This window comes from Hyperolius riggenbachi, chromosome 2 (assembly GCF_040937935.1).
Source record: "Hyperolius riggenbachi isolate aHypRig1 chromosome 2, aHypRig1.pri, whole genome shotgun sequence".
NCBI lineage: Eukaryota > Metazoa > Chordata > Amphibia > Anura > Hyperoliidae > Hyperolius > Hyperolius riggenbachi.
The window spans coordinates 473,975,252-473,999,414 of NC_090647.1; the positions used below are offsets into that span (position 1 = coordinate 473,975,252).

A 24,163-nucleotide genomic window follows, 5' to 3' on the forward strand; every position below is an offset into this window, starting at 1 on the left:
TCTGATAATGTTAGCTGCATGCTTGTTTCTGGTGTGATTCAGACACTACTGCGGCCAAATAGATCAGCAGGGCTTCCGGGCAACTGGTATGGTTTAACAGGAAATTAATATGGCAGCCTCCATATTCTCCTCACTTCAGTTGTCCTTTAACTAGTTCCTGTAAAACGGACATTTTACATGTCCTGTTTTTGCACTTTTCAGTGCAAAAGTAACATTTTAAAAAAGATCGGTTTTGCAAGGCATATGAGCAGGATACAGTGGTGCATGACCACTTTCTGCCGCCAGTTGGCTGACGGGAAGTGGTTAAGTGAGCAACTGTGGTTAGGTTTCTTACTTTGTACAGCGCCACAGAATATGTTGGCACTTTATAAATCAATGAAATGAATAGCACTGAATGCAGAGCGTTGCTGCAAAACGCATGCGTTAACCGCGACAATGACATTGACTGTATGTGACGCAATGTGCGGATAATGTTCAGAGCCACTTCCTGTTCCGTTGCTATTACAGAAAATGCGACGCTCACTGTGAACCTAGCCTAATACTTTCTGATGCCTTCATCTGGAACAAGTATGAAGAAAAGTAACACTTGGTCTGAGTACTTTCCTAGGTGATGGAGGGACAATGTCTGCAGATAAAGTCCTTAGGGCACACGTAGATTTAGGTGAAAAATCAATGCGATCCTCACAGGAAGATCTGGCAGGTCTGAGAGACGCAAACTACAACTACAACATTTACTTCTTTACAGAGACCTAACCTTTAACATGGAAGAGACACATTTAGAAGGTGGTCAGTTCTGTTTGATAACTGTGGTCCTTTGACTTCTGACATTACAGTCTTCTATCATTACAACAATTGACAAACATGACTGTAGCAGTGGAGGGTCACACGCCTCTCCTTGAAACCCCCGCTACTTCATTAGACGAGGAGTGACGCCATTAATTGTGGTGACAGGCTGCCCCCCACTTTGTGATGCTAGGCCACCCCATTCTGGATATTATAGGAATACAATGAGTAGCAGCATTTACCAATATAGCACAACTGAAGTAAGGGAAATATGCAGGTTGAAATTAATTTCCTTTTAAACAATGACAATTGCCTGGTTGTCCTGATCCTCTGCCTCCAATACTTTTAGCCATAGACCCTGAACAAGCATGCAGATCAAATGTATCTGACAAGATTAGCTGCATGCTTATTTCAGGTGTGTGTGTGATTCAGACACTAATGCAGCTAGAGAGATCAGTGGGACAGCCAAGCAACTGGTATTGTTGGTGCATGCATATAATAGCCTCCTTTAAAAAGGGCACCCAGATGTAAACAATTTTCAACTTAACATTTAGTAAAATTGGGCACTAGGAAATGCAGTAAAATATTGTTTATAATACTGATATTCTACTATTCCCCACTGTAACCTCTATTTTTACATCTAGTAAGATGGGCACCAGGAAAAATAAAATATCAGTTAATTTACCAATATTGCACTACTTCATTCATTGAGTAAAATATCTGTAATATTTACCGATATTTAACTATGACCTAACCCATACATGTCAAACTCCGGCCCCGGGGCCAAATTTGGCCCTCTGAGCCATCAGATTTGGCCCTAGGGTGGTTTTTCCACTTTTTATTATGTTTGACCCACTCTAGACCTCCAAGGAAGCTATATTGGAGGGAAGCCCTGGCTCATTAGGTAAGCCATATAGGGAGGAGGAAAGCACTAGACACCAGAAAACTGTACAGGGGAGGAAGGGCCACTAAACATCAGGGAACTGTATAGGGCAGGGCTTTTCAACCCTGTCAAGTACCACCAGCAGTGCATGTTTTGTGGAAATCCACAGAGGCAGTTAATCAGCTCTGCTGAGACACTAATTACCTCACCTGTGAATGTTTGTGGTTTTCTGCAAAACATGCACTGTTGGTGGGCCTTGAGGACAGGGTCGAAAAGCCCTGGTATAGGGGATGGAGTGGGGGCTATTAGACACCAGAGAATTTTTATAACAGAGTTGGCCTGCGACTTGGTCCCAGAGCTCAATTTCAGCCCACTTTGTAATTGAATTTGACGCCCCTGACCTAACCAAACCCTACTTTCACACAGAACCCTCCCCTATATATATATGGTAAAAGGACAACTGTACTGAGTAGAATATGGAAGCTACCATATTTATTTCCTTTTAAGCAATACCAGTTGCCTGGCGGTCTTGCTCACCGTCTGCCTCTAATACTTTTAGCCATAGGCCCTGAACAAGCATGCAGCAGATCAGGTGTTTCTAACATGATTGTCAGATCTGACAAGATTAGCTGCATGCTTGTTTCAGATGTGATTCAGACGCCACTGCAGCCAATTAGAACAGCAGGGCTGCCAGGCAACTGGTATTGTTTGAAAGGAAATAAATATGGCAGCCTCCATATTCTTCTCACTGCAGTTATCCTTTAAGTGAGTTTTTTGAAAAATGATACATTGGGGACAATTCATAAAAGGCATTGCGATAAAAAAAATCTTGTCTAGAAAATACAGCATTCAGTTTTTTAGACTTCTATGTGCTAATTCATAAAAATGTTCACAGGTGTGGTAGAAATGCAGAGTTTTACCGAACTAGTCGGTAACATAAGAAGCGTAGCTGGCTGAATTGATACATTTGCTGTTCTCCGTGCAGAGATAGCATTACAATAAAAGAGGCATCCCAACTTCCGTTTAGATGTGCATGTTTTGTTATACTGCCTCTGCTTGCGCTGTATCTGCTCTGAATCTGTCTATTAGTCGTTCTAAACAATCTATTTAATTGCCACAGTTTAGAAGAACTTCAAGAAATTTTACACATGCAGGCTTTCTGATGTGAAATACACTTCTGAAAACAGGTACCCAAGAGGTTAAAAACACAGCCTAGCCTATTGCGTTCTGAGAAAGTAGAGGGAACAGTTTCAGAAACATTTTGTACAGTTTTAGAAATGAATATTTGTTACAGAGAACCTTAAGGGCCGGTTCACACGGACGGCAGGCGGCGTTGGGGCGGCCAGGAAGTCGCGTCGTCCTGTGACGTCCCGTTCGGTGGCGGCGGTACAGAGATCGTCGCGATCAGCGTTTCTCGTCCCCGCAGGGGGACATGAAGCCACGCCGGCTAGCCGTCCCTGGACGTTGCATGCGGCTTCTAGGGACGGCCGAAACGATGCGTTAAATCGGGATCAGAACGCCGCGTTTATGCAATCGACGGTAACCGCGCAATGCTAAACGCTCCTATTCACTTGAATGGGAGAGTTTAGCCGATGGGTCCCGAACGCTTGACGGTAGACGCCGCCAAGCGTCCGTGTGAACCGGCCCTAACCGACATGGAAAAAAAGCAGGGCTGTGGAGTCCGTACAAAAATCCACCGACTCCTCAGGTTATGATTCTTCCGACTCCTCTAATTTGCATATTACAATCTTGTTGATTGAAAGTATGTAACATGAAATGCATCTCTTAACTGCCAACGCTTAGGAATTTTAAAAGACAACTGAAGTGAGAGGGATGTGGAGGCTGCCCATATTTATTCCCTTTTAAACAATACCAGTTACCTGGATATCTGGCAGATCTTCTGCCTCTAATACTTTTAGTCATAGACTAAAACTAATCCTTGATAAGAGTACTTGTAGAATGTATAGACAGGAACAAAGAACATCTATCAGGCCCTTGGCAATGTAACTGTGGGTACATGTAAGAGTGATGTGCAGGTACTCTGCAGGGGAATGAGGTGATTCTTCCTCTATTACACATTTTTCATGCACAATCTGAACATGGAACAGGCCCTAGGCAATGTAACTGTGGGTACATGTAAGAGTAATGTGCAGGTACTCTGCAGGAGAATAAGGTGATTCTTCCTATATTACACATTCTTCATGTACAATCTGAACCAGGTTTATGGTTGATGGACAACACCATCAATGTGTTCAATGTGCACAACATTCTTAGTGGATTCATTGCAGCTTTGTGGGGAGTGCATATAGTTACATAGTTATTTTGGTTGAAAAAAGACATACGTCCATCGAGTTCAACCAGTACAAAGTACAACACCAGCCTGCTCCCTCACATATCCCTGTTGATCCAGAGGAAGGCGAAAAAACCCTTACAAGGCATGGTCCAATTAGTCCCAAAAGGGAAAAATACCTTCCTGACTCCAGATGGCAATCAGATAAAATCCCTGGATCAATATCATTAGGCGTTACCTAGTAATTGTAGCCATGGATGTCTTTCATATGTAGAGTATAGTACTAATGTGTAACAAAGAAAATCTGAGACAGGTGAAATTAAAGTTTTATACATACCTGGGGCTACTTGAGCCAGTCAGGCGTAGTGCATATGCACACACTCCACCGCCTGGAGCGTACCACACCTGCGCAGCACTGTTGCGCAGGTGCAGAAAGCTCCTGGCTGTGGTAGCGGCACGGCCAGACTGCGCTGACTGGCTGAATTACCGGGACGGTAAGATCCAGGTGGCGGAGGAGGACAGCGAGGGACTGATTAGCCTGAAGGGGGCTGGAGGAAGCCCCAGGTATGTATAAAACTTTTTTTTTTCCATCTGTCTCGGGTACCCTTTAATTGGTAGTCCTCAAACCAAATTTTAACATATCAAATTATTTGATTTCATGAGCAAAGGGAGGGCATACATTTGCATAAACCAGCATCAACGCAGAATTATTTCCATCTCTTTGACCATCTCTATTAGTGACACAGCTGCACATCAAGCTTTATTCTTACAGCATAGATGTTATTTAGTATATATAAGAGATTCCTGTGTACACATCATATATACAGTCACAATCAGATATGTATATCTGACTTTAAAAATACGGGGACTGCTTTATTGAAGCAGCACAAGTAACTATTTATTTTTTGATTGGTTTATTTTATTTTTGTGGACTAAGCAGAGCTATTACTGTATATATAAATTATTTATGACTATTACCGGTATCTGAGAAATAGAACATTTTATCATATTTTCTATTTTAATTACAGTTTAAATTCATTTGGAGTCGGTGCATTTTTCCCTGACTCCGACTCCAGGTACCCAAAAATTACTCCAACTCCACAGCCCTGAAAAAAAGTGTCACTTACCTGGGGCTTCCACCAGCCCCCAGCAGACGTCCCGTGCCCGCGCCGTCACTCACCGTTCATCTGGTCTTCCACCATGGCTCAGTTTTGTTTTCAGCAGTGCACATGTGCAGCTCTGGCCACGGATATCCTTGATCGCGCCCCTGTCCCTGTTGCCGTCTTGCGCAGTACGTGTACTATGTATGTATGTACGCACGCACACTGCGCAGGTGCAAGTTGGCCCCAAGGATGAGAGCGTGATCGAGGACGTGCGTGGCCAGAGCCACGTAGGCCCACTACTCGGTGACGGATTAGTTGCCGAAAAAAAAGTCACGGCGGGGGGACCAGATGATCAGTGAGTGACTCGCAGGCACAGGACGTCTGCAGGGGGCTGGTGGAAGCCTCAGGTAAGGGAACCTTTTTTTTTCCCATGTCGGTTACGGCTCCTTTTAAATAATGGGTTGTTGTTTTTTGATAATGTTGGTATGCAAATTAAAGGTACAGATAATAAACGATATAGTTTTATATTTACGTGCTGCCCTTTTTACACAGTAGGCTCCAATAGAGAAAAGATTTGCATTGATGTGAATGGGGGCAACCTTTTTAATAGGCGCCATTATTAGTTTCTCCCATTGTTGAATGTATTTGCTATTTAGAAGGTCCAGATTCACATTAATTCCACTAGCAGTTAGAACATTTTAAACTGGAGTAGGCTGCACCTACATTAGGGATTGTACGGTGACATCTAGTGGTACTTTAAACAACTGCGAGTGATGGGAATTAAAGCAAACCTGTGAGTTTGCTGCATGTTGGATTATTATGGCTCTGTAATATTAACAAGCTGACACATCATTGCATTCCAGCGGATCTGGAGGTGTGTTTAGCTTTCTAAGGACGACAATGGTTGATTTGCATATATTCAGCAGTGATGCACTGGGAGTCATCTCGGAGCCAGTGGCGGACACAGCCAGCAGTGGGCCCCTGTGCAAAATTGTAATTGTGGGCCCCCTATGACCTGCGGCGCGCATAGCGCGCCGCGGCAAAATATGGGCGTGGCTACAACCTGCGGCGCGCGAAGCATGCCGCGGCAAAAAATAGTGAATAGAACCGCGGCAAAAAAATGGGCGTGGCAATGACCGGATGAGGGCGGAGCTAACTGTAACTTAAAGCGAACCCGGGGTGAGGGTTTATTTCCTTTTAAACAATACTAGTTGCCTGGCGGCCCTGCTGATCTATTTGGCTGTAGTAATAAACTGAATTACACCAGCAACAAGCATGCAGCTAATCTTCTCAGTTCTGACAATATTGTCAGAAACCCCTGACCTGCTGCATGATTGTTCAGGGTCAATGGTTGAAAGAATAAGAGGCAGAGGACCAGCACGGCAGCCAGGCAACTGGTATTGCTTAAAAGGAGAGAAATATGGCAGCCTCAATATTATTCTCACCTCAGGTTCCCTTGAAAAGTGCAACGCAAAGACAGTGGGCCCAAGTTTTGGTGACCCTTTCCCCAGAAAATTCACATAATTGTGCAGGTTTTCTCAAGAAAATACACATATATGCCCAGAAAATACGTGCAATCATGTCGGCAGATATGCCCAGAAAATACGTGCAATCATGTCGGCAGATATGCCCAGAAAATACGTGCAATCATGTCGGCAGATATGCCCAGAAAATACGTGCAATCAAGTCGGCAGATATGCCCAGAAAATACGTGCAAACAAGTCGGCAGATATGCCCAGAAAATACATGCAATCAAGTCGGCAGATATGCCCAGAAAATACGTGCAAACAAGTCGGCAGATATGCCCAGAAAATACGTGCAATCATGTCGGCAGATATGCCTAGAAAATACATGCAATCATGTCGGCAGATTTGCGAAGAAAATACATGCAATCATGTGGCAGACCTGCCCAGAACATACACCTGCTAATATAAATAAAACAAAAACATTTACTCACCTGCAGCAGCAGACCTCCTGTCCCAGCCTCCATCCGGCGCGCAGCTCCCATGGGTGGTTGGGTGGATAGGTAGCCTGGTGGGTGAGTGGGTGGGTGGGTTGGTAGCCTGGTGGGTGGGTGGGTAGGTAGCCTGGTGGGTGGGTGGGTAGGTAGCCTGGTGGGTAGGTAGCCTGGTGGGTGGGTGGGTAGGTAGCCTGGTGGGTGGGTGGGTAACTAGCCCGGTAGGTAGGTAGCCCGGTGGGTGGGTAGGTAGGTAGCCTGGTGGGTGGGTAGGTAGGTAGCCTGGTGGGTGGGTTGGTAACTAGCCCGGTAGGTAGCCGGGTGGGTGGTTAGGTAGGTAGCCTGGTGGGTGGGTAGGTAGGTAGCCTGGTGGGTGGGTTGGTAACTAGCCCGGTAGGTAGCCGGGTGGGTGGTTAGGTAGGTAGCCGGGTGGGTGGTTAGGTAGGTAGCCGGGTGGGTGGTTAGGTAGGTAGCCGGGTTGGTGGGCGGGTAGGTAGCCGGGTGGGTAGGTAGGTAGCCGGGTGGGTGGGTAGGTAGCCTGGTGGGTGGGTTGGTAACTAGCCCGGTAGGTAGCCGGGTGGGTGGTTAGGTAGGTAGCCGGGTGGGTGGTTAGGGAGGTAGGTAGCCTGGTGGGTGGGTGGGTAGCCGGGTGGGTGGGTAGGTAGCCTGGTGGGTGGGTTGGTAACTAGCCCGGTAGGTAGCCGGGTGGGTGGTTAGGTAGGTAGCCGGGTGGGTAGGTAGGTAGGTAGCCGGGTGGGTAGGTGGGTAGGTAGCCGGGTGGGTGGTTAGGTAGTTGGGTGGGTGGTTAGGTAGAAAGCCTGGTGGGTGGGTAGGTAGCCGGGTGGGTAGGTAGCCGGGTGGGTGGTTAGGTAGTTGGGTGGGTGGTTAGGTAGGAAGCCTGGTGGGTGGGTAGGTAGCCGGGTGGGTAGGTAGGTAGGAAGCCTGGTGGGTGGTTAGGTAGTCGGGTGGGTAGGTAGGAAGCCTGGTGGGTAGGTAGGAAGCCTGGTGGGTAGGTGGTTAGGTAGCCGGGTGGGTAGCTATCCGGGTGGGGGGCCCGACTCCTAACCTCCCTCCCTCCCTCCCTTACCTCGGGGGGCCCCCTCCCGATATGCGCGGCGGGAGAGCGAGCGGCAAATGCAGGAAGTCTTCAGGGCTCTCCAGGCATCCGCTAGAGGCCCAGCCGCTAGTCTCCAATATGTCTCCAACTGGAGACATATTGGAGACTAAGCGGCTGGGCCTCTAGCGGATGCCTGGAGAGCCCTGAAGACTTCCTGCATTTGCCACTCGCTCGCTCGCTCTCCCGCCGCGCATATCGGAAGGGGGGCCCCCCGAGGTGAGGGAGGGAGGATAGGAGTCAGGGGGCCCCCCGGGGGAATAAAATAATAAAAAAAAAAAATACTTAATGGGCCCCTGAAGAAAACGGAACTTCAGGGGCCCTCGTGCGGCTGCACGGCCGTATGTCCGCCACTGCTCGGAGCTCACTCCAACCTGAATTATCACAAATACTTTGTTTTAAGATAGCAAACTTTTGTTTTCCAAACCTAAAAAAACAAAACCCCAAAACATACTGCCAGCATCCTAATATCTTCGGGACCCCATCTGTCCCGGTTTCCGGTGTCTTGGCCATTTGCCCAGATAAAATCACATTGCATAAACTGATTTTTTAAATCCTATAAAAGAAGCATGGTGCGGTGAAAATAGGGCAGAGGGGAGCCCAAAGACCTCAGGATTCCTGTAGATGTTTCTTTTCCCTGTGCCCAGACAGGACTGTGGCTGCAGGAGGCGGGGAGGGGACACATGTTTTGTTGCAATGGCCGTGCACTGGGTGCCCCCACAGCAGCTGCTGCCTCCCCTTCCCGTTTCTCCATCGACATGTAATATTCACTGGCTGACAGCGGCAAACAGGGCACCTACAGACGGCACTTTGAAGGCAGGACATACTCTGCAGCATTCATCTGTAAATACAGTGGGTTGCAAAAGTATTCGGCCCCCTTGAAGTTTTCCACATTTTGTCATATTACTGCCACAAACATGAATCAATGTTATTGGAATTCCACGTGAAAGACCAACACAAAGTGGTGTATACATGAGAAGTGGAACGAAAATCATACATGATTCCAAACATTTTTTACAAATCAATAACTGCAAAGTGGGGTGTGCATAATTATTCGGCCCCTTCTGATCTGAGTGCAGTCAGTTGCCTATAGACATTGCCTGATGAGTGCTAATGACTAAATAGAGTGCACCTGTGTGTAATCTAATGTCAGTACAAATACAGCTGCTCTGTGATGGCCTCAGAGGTTGTCTAAGAGAATATTGGGAGCAACAACACCGTGAAGTCCAAAGAACACACCAGACTGGTCAGGGATAAAGTTATTGAGAAATTTAAAGCAGGCTTAGGCTACAAAAAGATTTCCAAAGCCTTGAACATCCCATGGAGCACTGTTCAAGCGATCATTCAGAAATGGAAGGAGTATGGCACAACTGTAAACCTACCAAGACAAGGCCATCCACCTAAACGTACAGGCCGAACAAGGAGAGTGCTAATCAGAAATGCAGTCAAGAGGCCCATGGTGACTCGGGACGAGCTGCAGGGATCTACAGCTCAGGTGGGGGAATCTGTCCATAGGACAACTATTAGTCATGCACTGTACAAAGTTGGCCTTTATGGACGAGTGGCAAGAAGAAAGGCATTGTTAACAGAAAGCATAAGAAGTCCCGTTTGCAGTTTGCCACAAGCCGTGTGGGGGACACAGGAACCATGTGGAAGAAGGTGCTCTGGTCAGATGAGACCAAAATTGAACTTTTTGGCCATAATGCAAAACGCTATGTGTGGCGGAAAACTAACACTGCACATCACTCTGAACACACCATCCCCACTGTCAAATATGGTGGTGGCAGCATCATGCTCGGGGGGTCCATCTCTGTAGCAGGGACAGGGAAGCTGGTCAGAGTTGATGGGAAGATGGATGGAGCCAAATACAGGGCAATCTTGGAAGAAAACCTCTTGGAGACTGCAAAAGACTTGAGACTGGGGCGGAGGTTCACCTTCCAGCAGGACAATGACCCTAAACATAAAGCCAGGGCAACAATGGAATGGTTTAAAACAAAACATATCTATGTGTTAGAATGGCCCAGTCAAAGTCCAGATCTAAATCCAATCGAGAATCTGTGGCAAGATCTGAAAACTGCTGTTCACAAACGCTGTCCATCTAATCTGACTAAGCTGGAGCTCTTTTGCAAAGAAGAATAGGCAAGGATTTCAGTCTCTAGATGTGCCAAGCTGGTAGAGACATACCCTAAAAGACTGGCAGCTGTAATTGCAGCAAAAGGTGATTTTACAAAGTATTGACTCAGGGGCCGAATAATTACGCACACCCCACTTTGCAGTTATTGATTTGTAAAAAATGTTTGGAATGATGTATGATTTTCGATCCACTTCTCACATGTACACCACTTTGTATTGGTCTTTCACGTGGAATTTCAATAAAATTGATTCAGGTTTGTGGCAGTAATGTGACAAAATGTGGAAAACTTGGCCGAATTCACACCATAAGCTGTGAAGCAAAAAAAAGTCTTTACCAAATCATCCTACTTAGATTTAGTTAAAACTCAGTACAGAAAAATGCACATTCTAAGAGCAATTAGGTTGATCCGTGAAAATAAACAGCATATATGTGTAGTAGTGCATTATTAAAGGCAAAAACTTGCGTACATAGGCTAAATAAAGCTCTAAATGTGTGAGAAGGCAGAATTGGGCCCGGTTCACACTGGCACAAATAGAACAATTTAATCTGTGGAACAGATCAGTTTTTAAAGGCATGCGTCTCTATTACATTAGCGCGCGGTCAATGCTGCAGACCCAAGCCTGAAGACCGTTCGGTGGAACTGACTGAAGGGATCCGTTCAAACAGAACAATGTGAACGGATCCTATTGACTAACATAGGATCCGGATCGTCCACCTCAGTTAGGGTCCATTCCGTTACAGTCCGCTAAACCTTTTTTTTGTTCAGTGTGAACTGGCCTTAGGATAAATAAAGGTATAAAAAAGATACTGAAACCATTACGTTACAACAGTGTGGCGGCCAATGAGCGATGCTGCCATCTAATGGCACAAGTGAAAAATAACTTAGATACCCGAACTGACATGTGGCCTAATGAGATTGACATGTGTATGTACAGTTTCATTCAACAAGTAGGTATATGAAGATCCGGCACTGCTTCTTGCTTTTAAAAGAGCTTTATTTCTAGCGGCTCTTCCAGTTTGCTAAAAGATATCTTATGCAACATAAATATATAAGGTGCACATACCCATTGTGGTTAGTAAAGGTTGTGGGGCATGGTGGTAAGAACAGCCCGCCTAACGTCCGTTTCGCTTCAGCAGCGTCTTCAGAGGCAGTGTGGCAATCGCGACTATCCGTTTCCGGTATTTATAATAAGGGAAGAAGCATTTCTGGTTCACCACGTCGCATCAACGCGTACGTAACTACGCATGCAACCACTAACGTACGCATGAAAGCGTACGTTTCTCTATGCATTTATACGTCTAGAACGTTTCAAGATGGAGACACTTCAAACTATTCTAAAGGTGGTATAGCTAAATGACTGGGCACTCTCGATAGATCTAGAGGATGCCTATCTTCATATACCAATAGATCCACAGTACCATAGATCTCTGAGATTTGCAATCGGAGAGCTTCATCTGCAGTTCTGATGCCTCCCATTTGGGATCTGCATGGCTCCAAGAACCTTCTCGAAGATACTACAAGCATTGGTAGAGACACTAAGGATCAAGGATCTCAGACTATACCATTATCTGGACAATCTACTCTTACTGCATCAAGACAAACCATCAAACGTCACAGACAGTTCATACTTTCAGAGTTACAGAGATTTGGTTGGAAGATCAATTTTACCAAAAGCCAACTAACACCGGACAAAGATATCGTATTTCTAGGGGCACGGTTACAGACCTCAGCCAATACAGTCAGTCTACCAGAGGAGAAGTTGTTAAAGATCCAGAGTCTGGCGACAAACATGATCGGTTCCTCAGTGATAAATGCGAGACAATGGTCTCAGCTTACTGTGTTCCATGACTTCCACCATACCTATGGTGAGGTGGGCACAGTGGCATACCAGGCCATGGCAGATGGGCTTCCTAGGCCAGTGGTTCAGCAGGAATATGAACCAGAGCATACTGGTAACTTTGTCAACAGTGTTGAATATTCAACAGTTCTCCAAGATCATAGTTACCACCGACGCCAGTAAAAGAGGCTGGGGCGCTTGTCTACAGTCACAAGTAATTCAAGGTCGGTGGAAGCATCAGAACTCCCATGTTCCAGCCAACAGACTAGAGATCAGGGCAGCGGTGTCCAACCTCAAGGAATACTTCATACACAAGGATGTAACGTTGCAGATGGACAATCGGACGGTGGTTGCTTACATAAGGAAACAAGGGGAACCAGGTCGATGACACTATTACAAGAGGTAGAACCAATCTTCCATTTCGCGGAACGTTACCTCAGCAGCTTAACAGCAATATACCTTCCAGGTCGAGAGAACATAACAGTGGAATTTTTGAGCAGAAGCAGCCTCGACAACAACGAGTGGTCTCTCAGCTCGGAGGTGTTCCATCAGATTTGTGCACAGATGGGGAATCCGCAACTCGATCTAATGGCCACCGCACACAAAAGGAAATGTGTCAAGTTCATCTCTCGACGACTGTCAGCAATAGCGGTAGCGACAGATGCATTGATGGCTCCCTGGGACTTTTCCATTGCTTATGTATTTCCACCAATCCCGCTGATCCATCGACTGTTGTTAAGGCTTGTTCAAGAGAACGTAACCTTGATCGCGATAATTCCATTCTGGCCAAGAAGGCCCGCTCCTTTTGGAGTCTGAAAGTTCAACAACCAGAGTTACTGCCACAAACACCTGATCTGTTGACGCAGGGCCCAATATCTCATCCAAATCCAGCTGCTCTAAAACTAGCGGTATGGAAATTGAGAGGAGGACGTTAGAGGCAAACGGATGTTCACACACCATCATCAACACCATTTTAAAAGCTAGAAAACCCTCGACCAATGCGTCATATCAGAGAATATGGACAAGGTTCGAAGAGTTTGCAAGACAACTTCAGCTTGACCATCTGCATCCGAAGATAATAGAAGTTTTATCATTTTTGCAAACCGGATTGGAGAAGGGATTAGGGTACCATTCCTTAAAAGTTCAAGTTTCAGCACTGTCAGCCTTCACTGACCAGAGGTGGGCTCTACACCCTTTGATCATACAATTTCTGAAGGGAGTTATGAAAGAAAAACCACCAATAAAAGCAGTGTTTCCAAAATGGAATTTGTCTCTAGTACTGGACACACTATCAAAGATTCCGTACTTTCCGCCGGAACAGGCTGCTCTGATACAACTGAGTTACAAAGCAGTATTTTTAGTCGCTATGTCATCGGCAAGGAGAATATCAGAGCTACAAGCCTTGGGCTGGGAAGAACCCTCACTAACTTTCTTTCCGGATAGAGTAGTGCTTAGACCAGTTCAACACTTTATACCGAAAGTTTCATCAAGTTACTAGTTTAACCAGGAATGGACTTAACCAACACTTTATGAAGAGGGAAACCGTAATCCACATCCATTGGATGTCGAAAACACGTTAAAAGTTTAAATCGAGAAGACAAGGGAAGTACGCAACTCGGACAGACTTTTTATAATTCCAGCAGGATACAGAGCAGGCCAATCGGCCTCTTCAAGGACCATCGCACAATGGTTGGTCAAAACGATACAGATGGCTTACAGGGCTAATAACCTGATACCGCCGGAACAGATAATGGCACACTCCAAGAGAGGACTAGCTGCATCTTGGGCAGCTTTCAACAAAGTCTCCACGGAGAAGATTTGTCAGGCGGGCCAACTGGTCATCGATCAATATTTTCATGAGACATGAAGTAGATCCAGCAGTTAACTCTACCTTACAATTTGGTTCTGCTGTATTGAATTCTGCTTAAGGAATCATTAAATTGAGTGTTCAGCATTGCAGCTCATCCCTCCGTGTTGTTGTTCTAGTTATCTCCCGACCGTGCTGCCATGGAGACATATGGAAAACGGAAAATTGTATACTTACCTACCGTTAATTTTCCTTTCCATGTGTATCCATGGAAGCATGAGGCTCCTGCCCTTAGATTCGGTGATTCGAGTACGTTAAAAGACTAAAGAGTAGGGGCTGTTGGGAGAAATTGATAACATAGGTCCTATAGGGGTCAAGTGGGCAGGGCTTAACCCTGACCGTGCGGCCATGGATACACATGGAAAGGAAAATTACCGGTAGGTAAGTATACAATTTTTATAGTTACCATGGTGCTCTGCAACGTAAAAAAAACACACACAAAAAAAAACTTTGAATATCAGTAGATAAAAATGTACATAACAGAAAAGAGTATACATTGTTTTATTATTAGGACCAATGTGTGATATAGAGTCAATGGGACCAATATGACTTAAACATCCATGAATACAATAGCATATAATATACCTTTAAAACCTATGTGCATAAGTGTGTGTGCACCTGAACATGAGCATATAGATGTGCCTGAATTGTGATAAAGAATAAAGTAATGCTCATAAAAATAATAGGAGCAAAAAGTTATAAAAAATATATAAAAATTGTAAGATATGTAAACAGTATATAACAGGACTAAAACACACAAAAAAAAAATCAAAATGAGCGTTAAAAAGAGGGCAACTACGTATGATCAAGCTGGGAATATTTGCTGTAGTCTTTTTTTTTTTGCCTGAGGAAGCAGGCTGCGTCCCATGAAACACGTGTATTTTGGAGTTTTTATAAAATTGACTATCAAAAGTTTTGACTAAAATTGTATGTTTTGGTCATCTTTGGAGAGGTAAGTCTATTACTACTACCTCTGTTTTAACATTTTTTTGTTTTGTTTTTTTACAACTGTTGGTGCCTCTGTTACATTGTAAGGAAATGGGAATTCAGGGACGTTGTGCACATATAAGGCCTTATACAGCTGCCACAATTTCCAGAAAATGTATTCTGAATTCTTTACCAGTATGAGGAAGATATAGCAACAGCAGACTGAAACTGAAAGATATTTAACCGTCAAGTTTTACTAAATGGCTAGCATATTGTTGATCGTCACCTTTTTAAGCTCACTTTTTATTTATTTATTGTACTTATAAAGCGCCAACATATTACGCAGTGCTGGACATTCGTTTAGGTTACAGACAATATTTAGGGGTGACATACAGCAATATGACAATACAGGAGTACAAGAAAGACCAGATCACGCAGCACAGTATGAGTACAAGGTAATTCTTAGTCAGTCACTGGAGGGGAGCATGGAGATTAGACCAGTTAGGTTCACTCAGATGCCTAGCATGGGTTCACAGTAATGGAGGTGCATGATCAGGTAGGACACAAAAGGAGGAGGACCCTGCGCAAAGGCTTACAATCTAGAAGGAGAGGTAAGGAGACGAAAGGTAAGGGACCAGAGTTCAGCAGTGGGTTTAGCGCACTTGTGAGGGGTATTAGGCCAGAGTGAAAAGGTGAGTTTTGAGGGCTTTCTTGAAGATGTTGAAGGAGGGGGCTGCCCTAATGGGTGGAGGTCGGGAGTTCCATAGTTTTGGAGCAGCTCTTGAGAAGTCCTGGAGGCGTGCATGGTACTGGGTGATGCGGGGGGGGGGGGGGCGGTTAGGCGAAGTTCATTGGAAGAGCGGAATGAGCGGCTAGGTGTGTACCTCTGAGTAAGATCGGAAATGTAGGTTGGATAGGTTTTGTGGACAGATTTGTAGGTCAGACACAGTATCTTGAATCTGATTCTGGACTGGATAGGAAGCCAGTGGAGGGATTCAAGGAGGGGATCCGCTGTGGTGGAGCGATGGGAGCAGTGGATAATTCTGGCTGCCGCATTCATGATGGACTGCAGTGGGGCTGTTCGGGTCATAGGGAGACCAGACAGCAGGGCATTGCAGTAGTCAAGGCGGGAAATTATGAGGGCATGGATGAGGAGTTTGGTGGTGGCAGAGGTCAGGAAAGGGCGAATCTTACAGCTGTTACGAAGGTGGAAGTTGCAGGACTTTGTGAGGCTTTGGATGTGGGGAGTGAAGGAGAGTGCGGAGTCCAGGGTGACACCCAGACAGCGGGCTTGAGAGGTAGGGCGAATGGTAGTGTGGTTAACAGTGACATGCACATCTGGGAGGTTCGTGGATGGCCGGGGTGGGAAGATCATAAATTCCGTTTTATCTAGATTTAGTTTCAGGAACCTAGCGGACATCCAGAAGGAGATGACTGATAGGCAGGAGGAGACCTTGTCCATGGTAGTGGTGGATATGTCAGGGGTGTGGAGGTAGATCTGGGTATCATCTGCATACAGATGATAGTTAAAACCCATGGAGGAGATAACCTTGCCAATGGAAGATGTGTATAGGGTGAACAGTAGGGGGCCAAGGACCAAACCTTGTGGGAACTCCCACCGAGAGGTGGTAGGGGGTGGAAGAGGACTCATTGAAGGCGGTCGTGAAGGAGCGGTTGGAGAGGTAGGATGAAAGCCAGGACAGATATTGAGATATTTAAGGTTGCGTTAATGTACATTTTAGTTTTTTTTTTTAATACTGAAGTTGTAAAAAAATTTTTTAAAAAGCTGGAAGAGTGATCATTTCTTTGTTGTTTCCCACTTGCTTCTTCAGAATCCACCTTCCAAAAAGAGGAAGCTGGAAAAGCCTCGTAAGCCCATGATGTTCACTGTGCCGGAGACGACAGTGCTGCTGCTGAAGGAGAAGTGTGACCCCACCACCCGTGAGGCGGGATATGTTGCTGTGGTTACAAGCTGTCTGAAGAAGATACTTACAGACCTCAAGGTGAGAGCCACATGGTGGTTTTGGGACACCTGTTGGAGGGGAGACTCATTGGCTTCAAACAACTGATTTTACAGATTTTTTTGTGAAATATCAACTCACTAAAGCTGTTACTGCATGGAAAACTAAAATTACTGATCTGTGGGAGCATTTACTGATTTGTGAGGTTCAGTAATGCCTCAATAAATGTCAGTTCACAAAGATTAGAGCATGCAGTGAAACATGTGAGATAAACCCTTTTCATGATCTGTTGGTAGAACAGTAGGGAAAGGGAAGAGCCATATGCAGATGAAAGTGGTACTGAAAAGATTTCTAACATGATGACGTCCTTTACACTTGTTCATGGGTTACGTAAATTACATACGTAAATTAGTTCCAGTGCAATAATCAGACAGACCAAATGAAGCACAATTTCCTAAACTGGACTGAGGCTCACCTTGGGGGTTGCCTAACATGCTATGCGAATCCACATAACATAACACATTTCTAGAGATATCTCCACAGAAAAAATAATTTTTGATTTTCACCAGATGTTGGTGACCAGACGTTTGGAGAAGGTCTTTCATTTAGTTCATTGAGAATAATTGACACACTTCTGCTGGTTTTTGATGGGTGGGATTGGTTTATGCTGTAGTATAAGAACAGGGCAAAAGTTTGAAGCTTATAAATGTGATTTTCAATAACCTCAAATAATAAAAATGTGATCAGCGCAGATACATTTGTATAGCAGATTTTCGTACATTGGGATAGGGGGTCTCAGTGGTTGTCTGTCAGGGCACCAAAATGTCCAGAAACAGCTAGCATTACAAGGAAGCACAAACTGCATAATTTTGTGGATTCCCTGACCGGTTGCAGACTGAACCTGAAAGGCCATTTTTAATTTTTTTTTTAAAGTTTCATTATATATATATATATATATATATATATATATATATATATATATATATATATATATATATATATGAATCAGGTGGGAAAATACCCCCTGGCTTACCTGGGGCTTCTTCCAGCCTCCCTGTAGTCTTCAAAGGGTCACTTAAGGCTAAAAAAAAATTAGTTTTACTCACCAGGGGCTTCTACCAGCCCCCTGCAGCTGTCGCGTGCCCACGCAGTCTCACTCGGATCCTCCTGTCCCCGCCGGCAGCTACTTCCATTTTCGGTGACAGCCCCAACATTCTTCGCGTTCCTGGCAGCAATAGCGCCCTCTATACTGCTATTGCGGCCAGGAATGCGAAGAATCACTCCCGTTCCCAGGCTTGTCTGACCTGTCGCCAAAACCAGAAGTAGCTGCCGGCAGGGCCTGGAGGGTCCGTGAGTGACTGTGAGATCACGGGACAGCTGCAGGGGGCTGGTAGAAGTCCCAGGTGAGTAAAACTCATATTTTTTTTTCAGTCTTAAAGGAGTCGTCAGGGCAAATATAGTAAAATGTGTGGTACTTACCGGGGGCTTCCTCCAGCCCCAAGCTCCCAGGACCTCCCTCGCCGCAGCTCTGCCCGCAGCCGTTCGGCGGAGCTCCGACCCGGTCCCCGGCGATAACGTCAGAGCGACTTGGAGGTCGGCCTGTACTGCGCCTGCGCGATCGGCGCTGTCAATCACCGCCACGTGGGCCGGAGCGGACTGCGCAGGCGCAGAACTACAGCTCCTGCCAGGTCGGAGCTCCGGCGAACGGCTGCGGGCAGAGTTGCGGCGAGGGAGGTCCTGGGAGCTTGGGGCTGGAGGAAGCCCCCGGTAAGTACCACTTTTACTATATTTGCCCTGATGACTCCTTTAAGTGTCCCTTTAAGGTTCCTCTGTGTCCTACGGGTCTCCTCCATTCTCCAGCTGTCATCCCAATTAAAGTTCACGACCCGTCAGAATCATGCAATATGGAGAATGCTCTGTCAAGGCCGCACCCCTCCTTGATCGTGCTCTTGTAGGAACGTTCTGCGCATGCGCACTTTGTAAAGACTTGTAACTAGGCATGCACAGAACTCTCCCAACTACGGAGCACAATCAAGTAGTCGCACAGTTAGGACAGCGCATGCACTGTAGTGCTTGACCCAGCAAGTCGTGGAATTTAATTGGGGTGACAGTGGAACAATGGAGCGGATATGGAGGACACTGAGGGACCTGTAAGACTACAGTTGGCTGGAAGCAGGGCTGGCTCTCTCATGAAGCAAGGTGAAACATTTGCATGAGGCACAGAGATTATAGAGGCAGCATGTTTGTACTGTGTTTACACTAACAGCATGCAGCCAGAGTAGGAGGAGAAGCAAGAGGAGAGCAAGCGAGGTGAAGAGGTCATCATTGGGGAAAAGCAGCTTGTTGTGCTATGTGAGGAGTCTGATAGTGAGTGAGGGGGAAGCAGGAGAGCAGCAGAGTTTCATTTGACTTGCACAGCAGAAGGAAGGAGGTGGCACTGCTTTCCTGATTGAGGAGGAACGGAGTGGCTGAGGGTGAGCAGTTTGTTTGTCACAGACTCACAGCCAGCCAGTGTGCTATTGTGTTGAGTTGCAGCATGTCATGTGAGAACATTAAATGAAGCAGAATAAATTGTCGGATGCTGTGCCATCATTCCAAATTGGGGGGGGGGGGGGGAGGGAGCATCCTCAAGTTTTCCTCAGGCAGCAAAAAGTCTAGAACCGTCCCTGGCTGGAAGAAGCCCCAAGTCAGTAAAAATCAAGTTTTTCCTTACGGTTCATGTGTCTTTTAAGGAATATGATAGTAAATTGGCATTATTTAGCTTTGCACAAAAGTTTTGTGTTTGCATATCTGTACTATTTGCAGTAAATATAATGAAATTTCCTAGCTGGCTGGGCCCTGTAGCTCTATTTCCTCAGGAGGGGCTGGGCTAGGGCTTTAATACATGAGGAATTACAATTTAAATTGGACTCTTATTATTTAACAGGTTCAGCATAAACCTATGCCTTGCGGGAATGAGGAGGAGAGCATATTTGTGACCGCAATCGAAAACTCCTGGGTCCATATCCGCAGGAAGAAGAGAGACCGGATGAGACAGCTGAGAGAGTTACCTCGTGCTCCTGGCGAGGACTTCATGCAGATGATTAAAGATGGAAAACCAGCTCAAAAGGTAGATTCACAGCAAACAGGCAAAGCGCCAGAAGGACCAGGAGCCACCAATGAGAAAGATATTGCGGCTCCAGACCACAGCCATGTCACACCTGTCCCCTCTGAGCAGCAATCCACATCGCATCCCGAAGACGCCAATCCAGAGACCATGGAGGAAGAGAGCACAGCATTACCTGACCAAACAACAAACCCTTCCCTCTCTCAGAATACTGAAACTGATCATCACGTTTTATGTGAAGAACTGGGTCAAGCCCCAGCAGGGAGTTCAAAGTCAGGCCAAGGCAATGGCTCTCCCTTCCTTTTCAAGTGTTTGATGAACATGAAGAAGGAGGCCCCCAACGTGTCGGTTGAGATGCACTGGGTGGAAGGCCAAAACAGGGAATTAATGAACCAACTGTGCACCTACTTACGGAATCAGATCTTTAGAGTTGCAACTAGTTAGATTTTTCATCCACCATGCAAAGAAATGATTTTTTTTACAATTTGTACAATTTTTGTGAAAAAATTGACATTTTATTTTGGTCTTTTTATTATAGTAGACCACCAGAATATAGCATTTATGCTATAATTAGGTAGTCTACTGATTTACGGTCAGCTATGAATGTTGGTGGCATCCGCTAGAGAAATTCCCAACACACTGGAACAATTGGACGTGTGATTGTACAACTCATGACTACTGTGGGTATCAGATCAGAATGTGTGTATTTGGTCCGAACCCTGAATTCTGAAACAAGTACAAGTAGAGTGATGCTGTCTGGTGCTCTCTAGGGTCTGATGGTTCTGTCCCACTGTATAAGCAGGGATACATGTTAATATCAATCCTAGCATGTACAGTACCCACTGCAGTGCAGGCACACAGAGCACCACTCCACTTAATGCAGAGAGGTTTCAGCAGGCCGAGTAGCCTGCATGTGTGAAAGGTTGCGTTCACTTTTGAAACCCTTTAAACCGTTGAAACCCTTTAAAACTCCTGTTCGAGTTGCAAATATATGCAGCTTGAAAATGGACCAATCAATCGTTGCAGAGATGGATTTTGATTGGTCAATTTTTCAAGCTGCATAGATTTGCATACAGATTTTAAATAATCCTGCATGAACTCAGAACTATTTGCATCTCATAGACCATCCCTACAGTTTAGTCAATGCAAAGATTTTTTCACGGTCTCTTTAAAAAGAAAAAGAGCTCCAAAGTTTCACATCACATTAAAAAAAACAACCTCACCAAACTTTGTAATATCAAATTTTTATTTTAGATTAATTTTTGTGCCAAGCTGCCCATCTTACAACCAAACGATAGGGACAAACGTATTCATAGTCCTTTGCTGACACTACTTGACGGGCATTGTATTTTCTGGTTTGTGTTTAAGTATGGTCCCTCCTAGTTTTAGTTCTGAATGTCTTGTCTATGAATTATTGCCAGACAAGTCATTTTGTAAAACTGGCTGTATGATGTGGATTTGATGTTTATATGACTTATCTTCTGCGCATCTTTACTATAGATGAGGCAATGAAGCTCAGTAGCTGCTACCTAATTTGTTTTATTCAACCAGCAGCCACTGGGCTTCATTGGCTGTTTCAAACCAGTGGACATTTGCATGGAACATCTGAATCCAAGCTCATCTCTATCATCAGACACTTCTGCAGCAGTCTAGTTGTAGACTGCTCTCTTCTCTAAGGCAGACGTCATGCTTAGGAAAATCTGCAGCGTTTTGCCACAGTTTAGAAATGCATGTAATGATTGCCTATGGTGCCGCTATCAGGAGGCATCTGTGATTCTACAGTACATAGTGTTCAAGCAAACATACAACCTGTGCTACTTTTCCATACTAAGCATAAGTTTTCTGATTGAAATTACTGCCTGATGTAAAAAAAAAAGTACAAGCGTTAAAACACTCAACCATACGGCAAACAGCTTGCGGGTAATCATCTGCTGATCCCGCAGACATAGGTGTGATCCCTCCCTGACAGTTGTGTCCAGGCCCCGCCTCCTTGAAGTCTGTACAGCACAATGATCTAAAAAGGTAACGTTGAGGCACAAAATTTCCCATTAAGGGAAAATTCATAGATGACCCATTTATCAAGAGATCAGTTGTCTGTGATTGGTTGATCATGATTAAAGAATACTTCCAATATCAAAGACAGAACTTGTCATATCAATCCTAATGCTGCAGGATCAAGGGGGTCTCGGGGTTAACTACTAACTTGCCTGTAATTCATTACACAGGTGATGCTCAGACCTTCCTCAGCAACACAGTTGAGGCCATTTTTCAGATGTCTTCACCCACCCCTGCTGGTGTTGCCATGGCCCGCCCCCAGCTCGGCAGCCACCAATTAGGCTGAGCCGGGGGCAGGCTGTGGCAACGCTGGTTAGGTGGGCAGGGCTTCGGCAGAATTTTGAGAAAAAGCGCCACGGTGACTGTTCTGAGGGGGGCAGAGCGGTTACCAGTATAATGAATTACAGCCCTGCAGGTAAGTAGTTATCCCTGAGATTCTCTCCATCTCCCCATCACTAAGACGGAGCCTGACTTGACTGGGTCTGTTTTTTATACTGGAAGTGAAAGGTGACCAGATGACTATAACTAGACAATTGGAAAAGTATGAATTGATGCCATAATTTACGGATCACATGCCTCTCTATATGACTTCTCCAGGCAAGAAACATTTTCCTGAGAGAATAGATCATCTTCATCAATGATCTGTATAAAGAAAAACCATAAGGGCGACTTGACTGTCTCCCAGTAAATACCCGTTCAGTGCCCTCTAGTGTACAGGCAGCAGAAGTCCTCTATACCCCTACCCCAGACTTTCCTTTTTTTCAGAAACGTTTTAATCTAAGTAATTTTGAGGCACACAGCGTTGTTGGAGTTTACCAAGGCTAATAGTAGGCTTGGTAACTAATGCTGTCCTAATGTGTTAAGTTAACTAAGTCATACGGTATTCTTATGTTTGCCTAGCAGCTGTTTCTCGTAACCTGTTCAATGTTTTGAGGTATTGTTTTCCATAGAAAATTGATAATTCTTAATTCTGTTGTCATTTTACCTTATTTTTATTAAACATTTTATTTAGCTTATTGCAAGACTCCGTTGTGTGTTAGTGATGTAATGCAGAGGGCAGGGCTAAGCACAAGGGAAAATATATATCTGTTTGATGGACCACTACAGTAAAAAAGTAAGCTGTTATCATCTGACAGAACCGGCAAGTTTTGCACTAGTCCACATGTGTCGAACTCCAGGCCTGGAGGGCCAGATCCATGCCAGTGTTTAGGATGGACTGAGAAAGAGGAATGTGTTCTACCTGATGGACCACACCTTTCCTGATTCCGTCCCATCATTTAATTTGAGCTGTGTCAAAAATGTGTGAGGATCTCGGCCCTCGTAGGACCAGTTTGACATCCCTGCACTAGTCCATCTCCTCATGGGGATTCTCAGGATTTTCTTTGTTTTCAAAAGCATTTCCTGAATGGCCGTTGCAAAGTCTAACTGCCAAAAGAGATAAGATACCAGCCAGTGCGCTACTCGCTTGAACACTATTTTGGCAGTTTGACTTTAGAAACTGCTTTCAGGGAATGCTTTTTAAAACAAAGTAAACCCTGGGAATCCCCCATGGGGAGATGGAATAGTCCAGAACCTGTCCAGTCAAATTTTAAGAGCTTACTTTTGCTGTAGTGGTCATTAAGAGGATCTGTCAGCCATACTATCTCAGAAAAAAAGTATATATATATATATATATATATATATATATATATATATATATATATATATATATATATATATATTTGTGTGTGTGTAAATATATACTTGCTCTACTTACATAACATATGTTTTGCACTGTCCACGTTTTGATTTTAGTAAAAAAAAAATTTTATAGTAAAAAAAGACAAAATCCTTCTTAGGATTCTCCATTTTATCTGTGTCTATCTTGAAGCCAATCCCTTACTCTCCTCTGCCTGATTGTGTATGCATTGCCCGCCCTCTTCCCAGTCTTCAGACACTCCCACCCAGGTCTGCAATAAAAAAGTGCATTGTCTCCGCATGAGAAATATTGGCCAATCAGAGAGGAACAGAGGTGTGGGAGGGGAAAACAGGAGGGAAAGAGGCTTCATCCAATCAGGCTGCATTAGTTAAGTCTGAGTGGAAAGTAAAGAAGCAAAAAGACAACCCAGCATGCCTTGCAACTTCCTTTGTGTGGCAATGTACCAA

General features: G+C 45.0%; 1 protein-coding gene across 1 annotated transcript in view; it reads left to right on the forward strand.

The window, feature by feature from the left end:
* The window catches only part of METTL16 (methyltransferase 16, RNA N6-adenosine), a 114,640-nt gene extending 91,653 nt beyond the window's left edge, over positions 1-22,987 (forward strand). Inside the window, exons 9-10 of the mRNA XM_068270239.1 lie at positions 16,729-16,899; positions 19,784-22,987. Of these exons, the coding sequence (XP_068126340.1) occupies positions 16,729-16,899; positions 19,784-20,407 (795 nt within the window). The 3' untranslated portion in view covers positions 20,408-22,987. The remainder of the gene's footprint in view (positions 1-16,728; positions 16,900-19,783) is intronic.
* Positions 22,988-24,163: the final 1,176 nt, after the last annotated feature.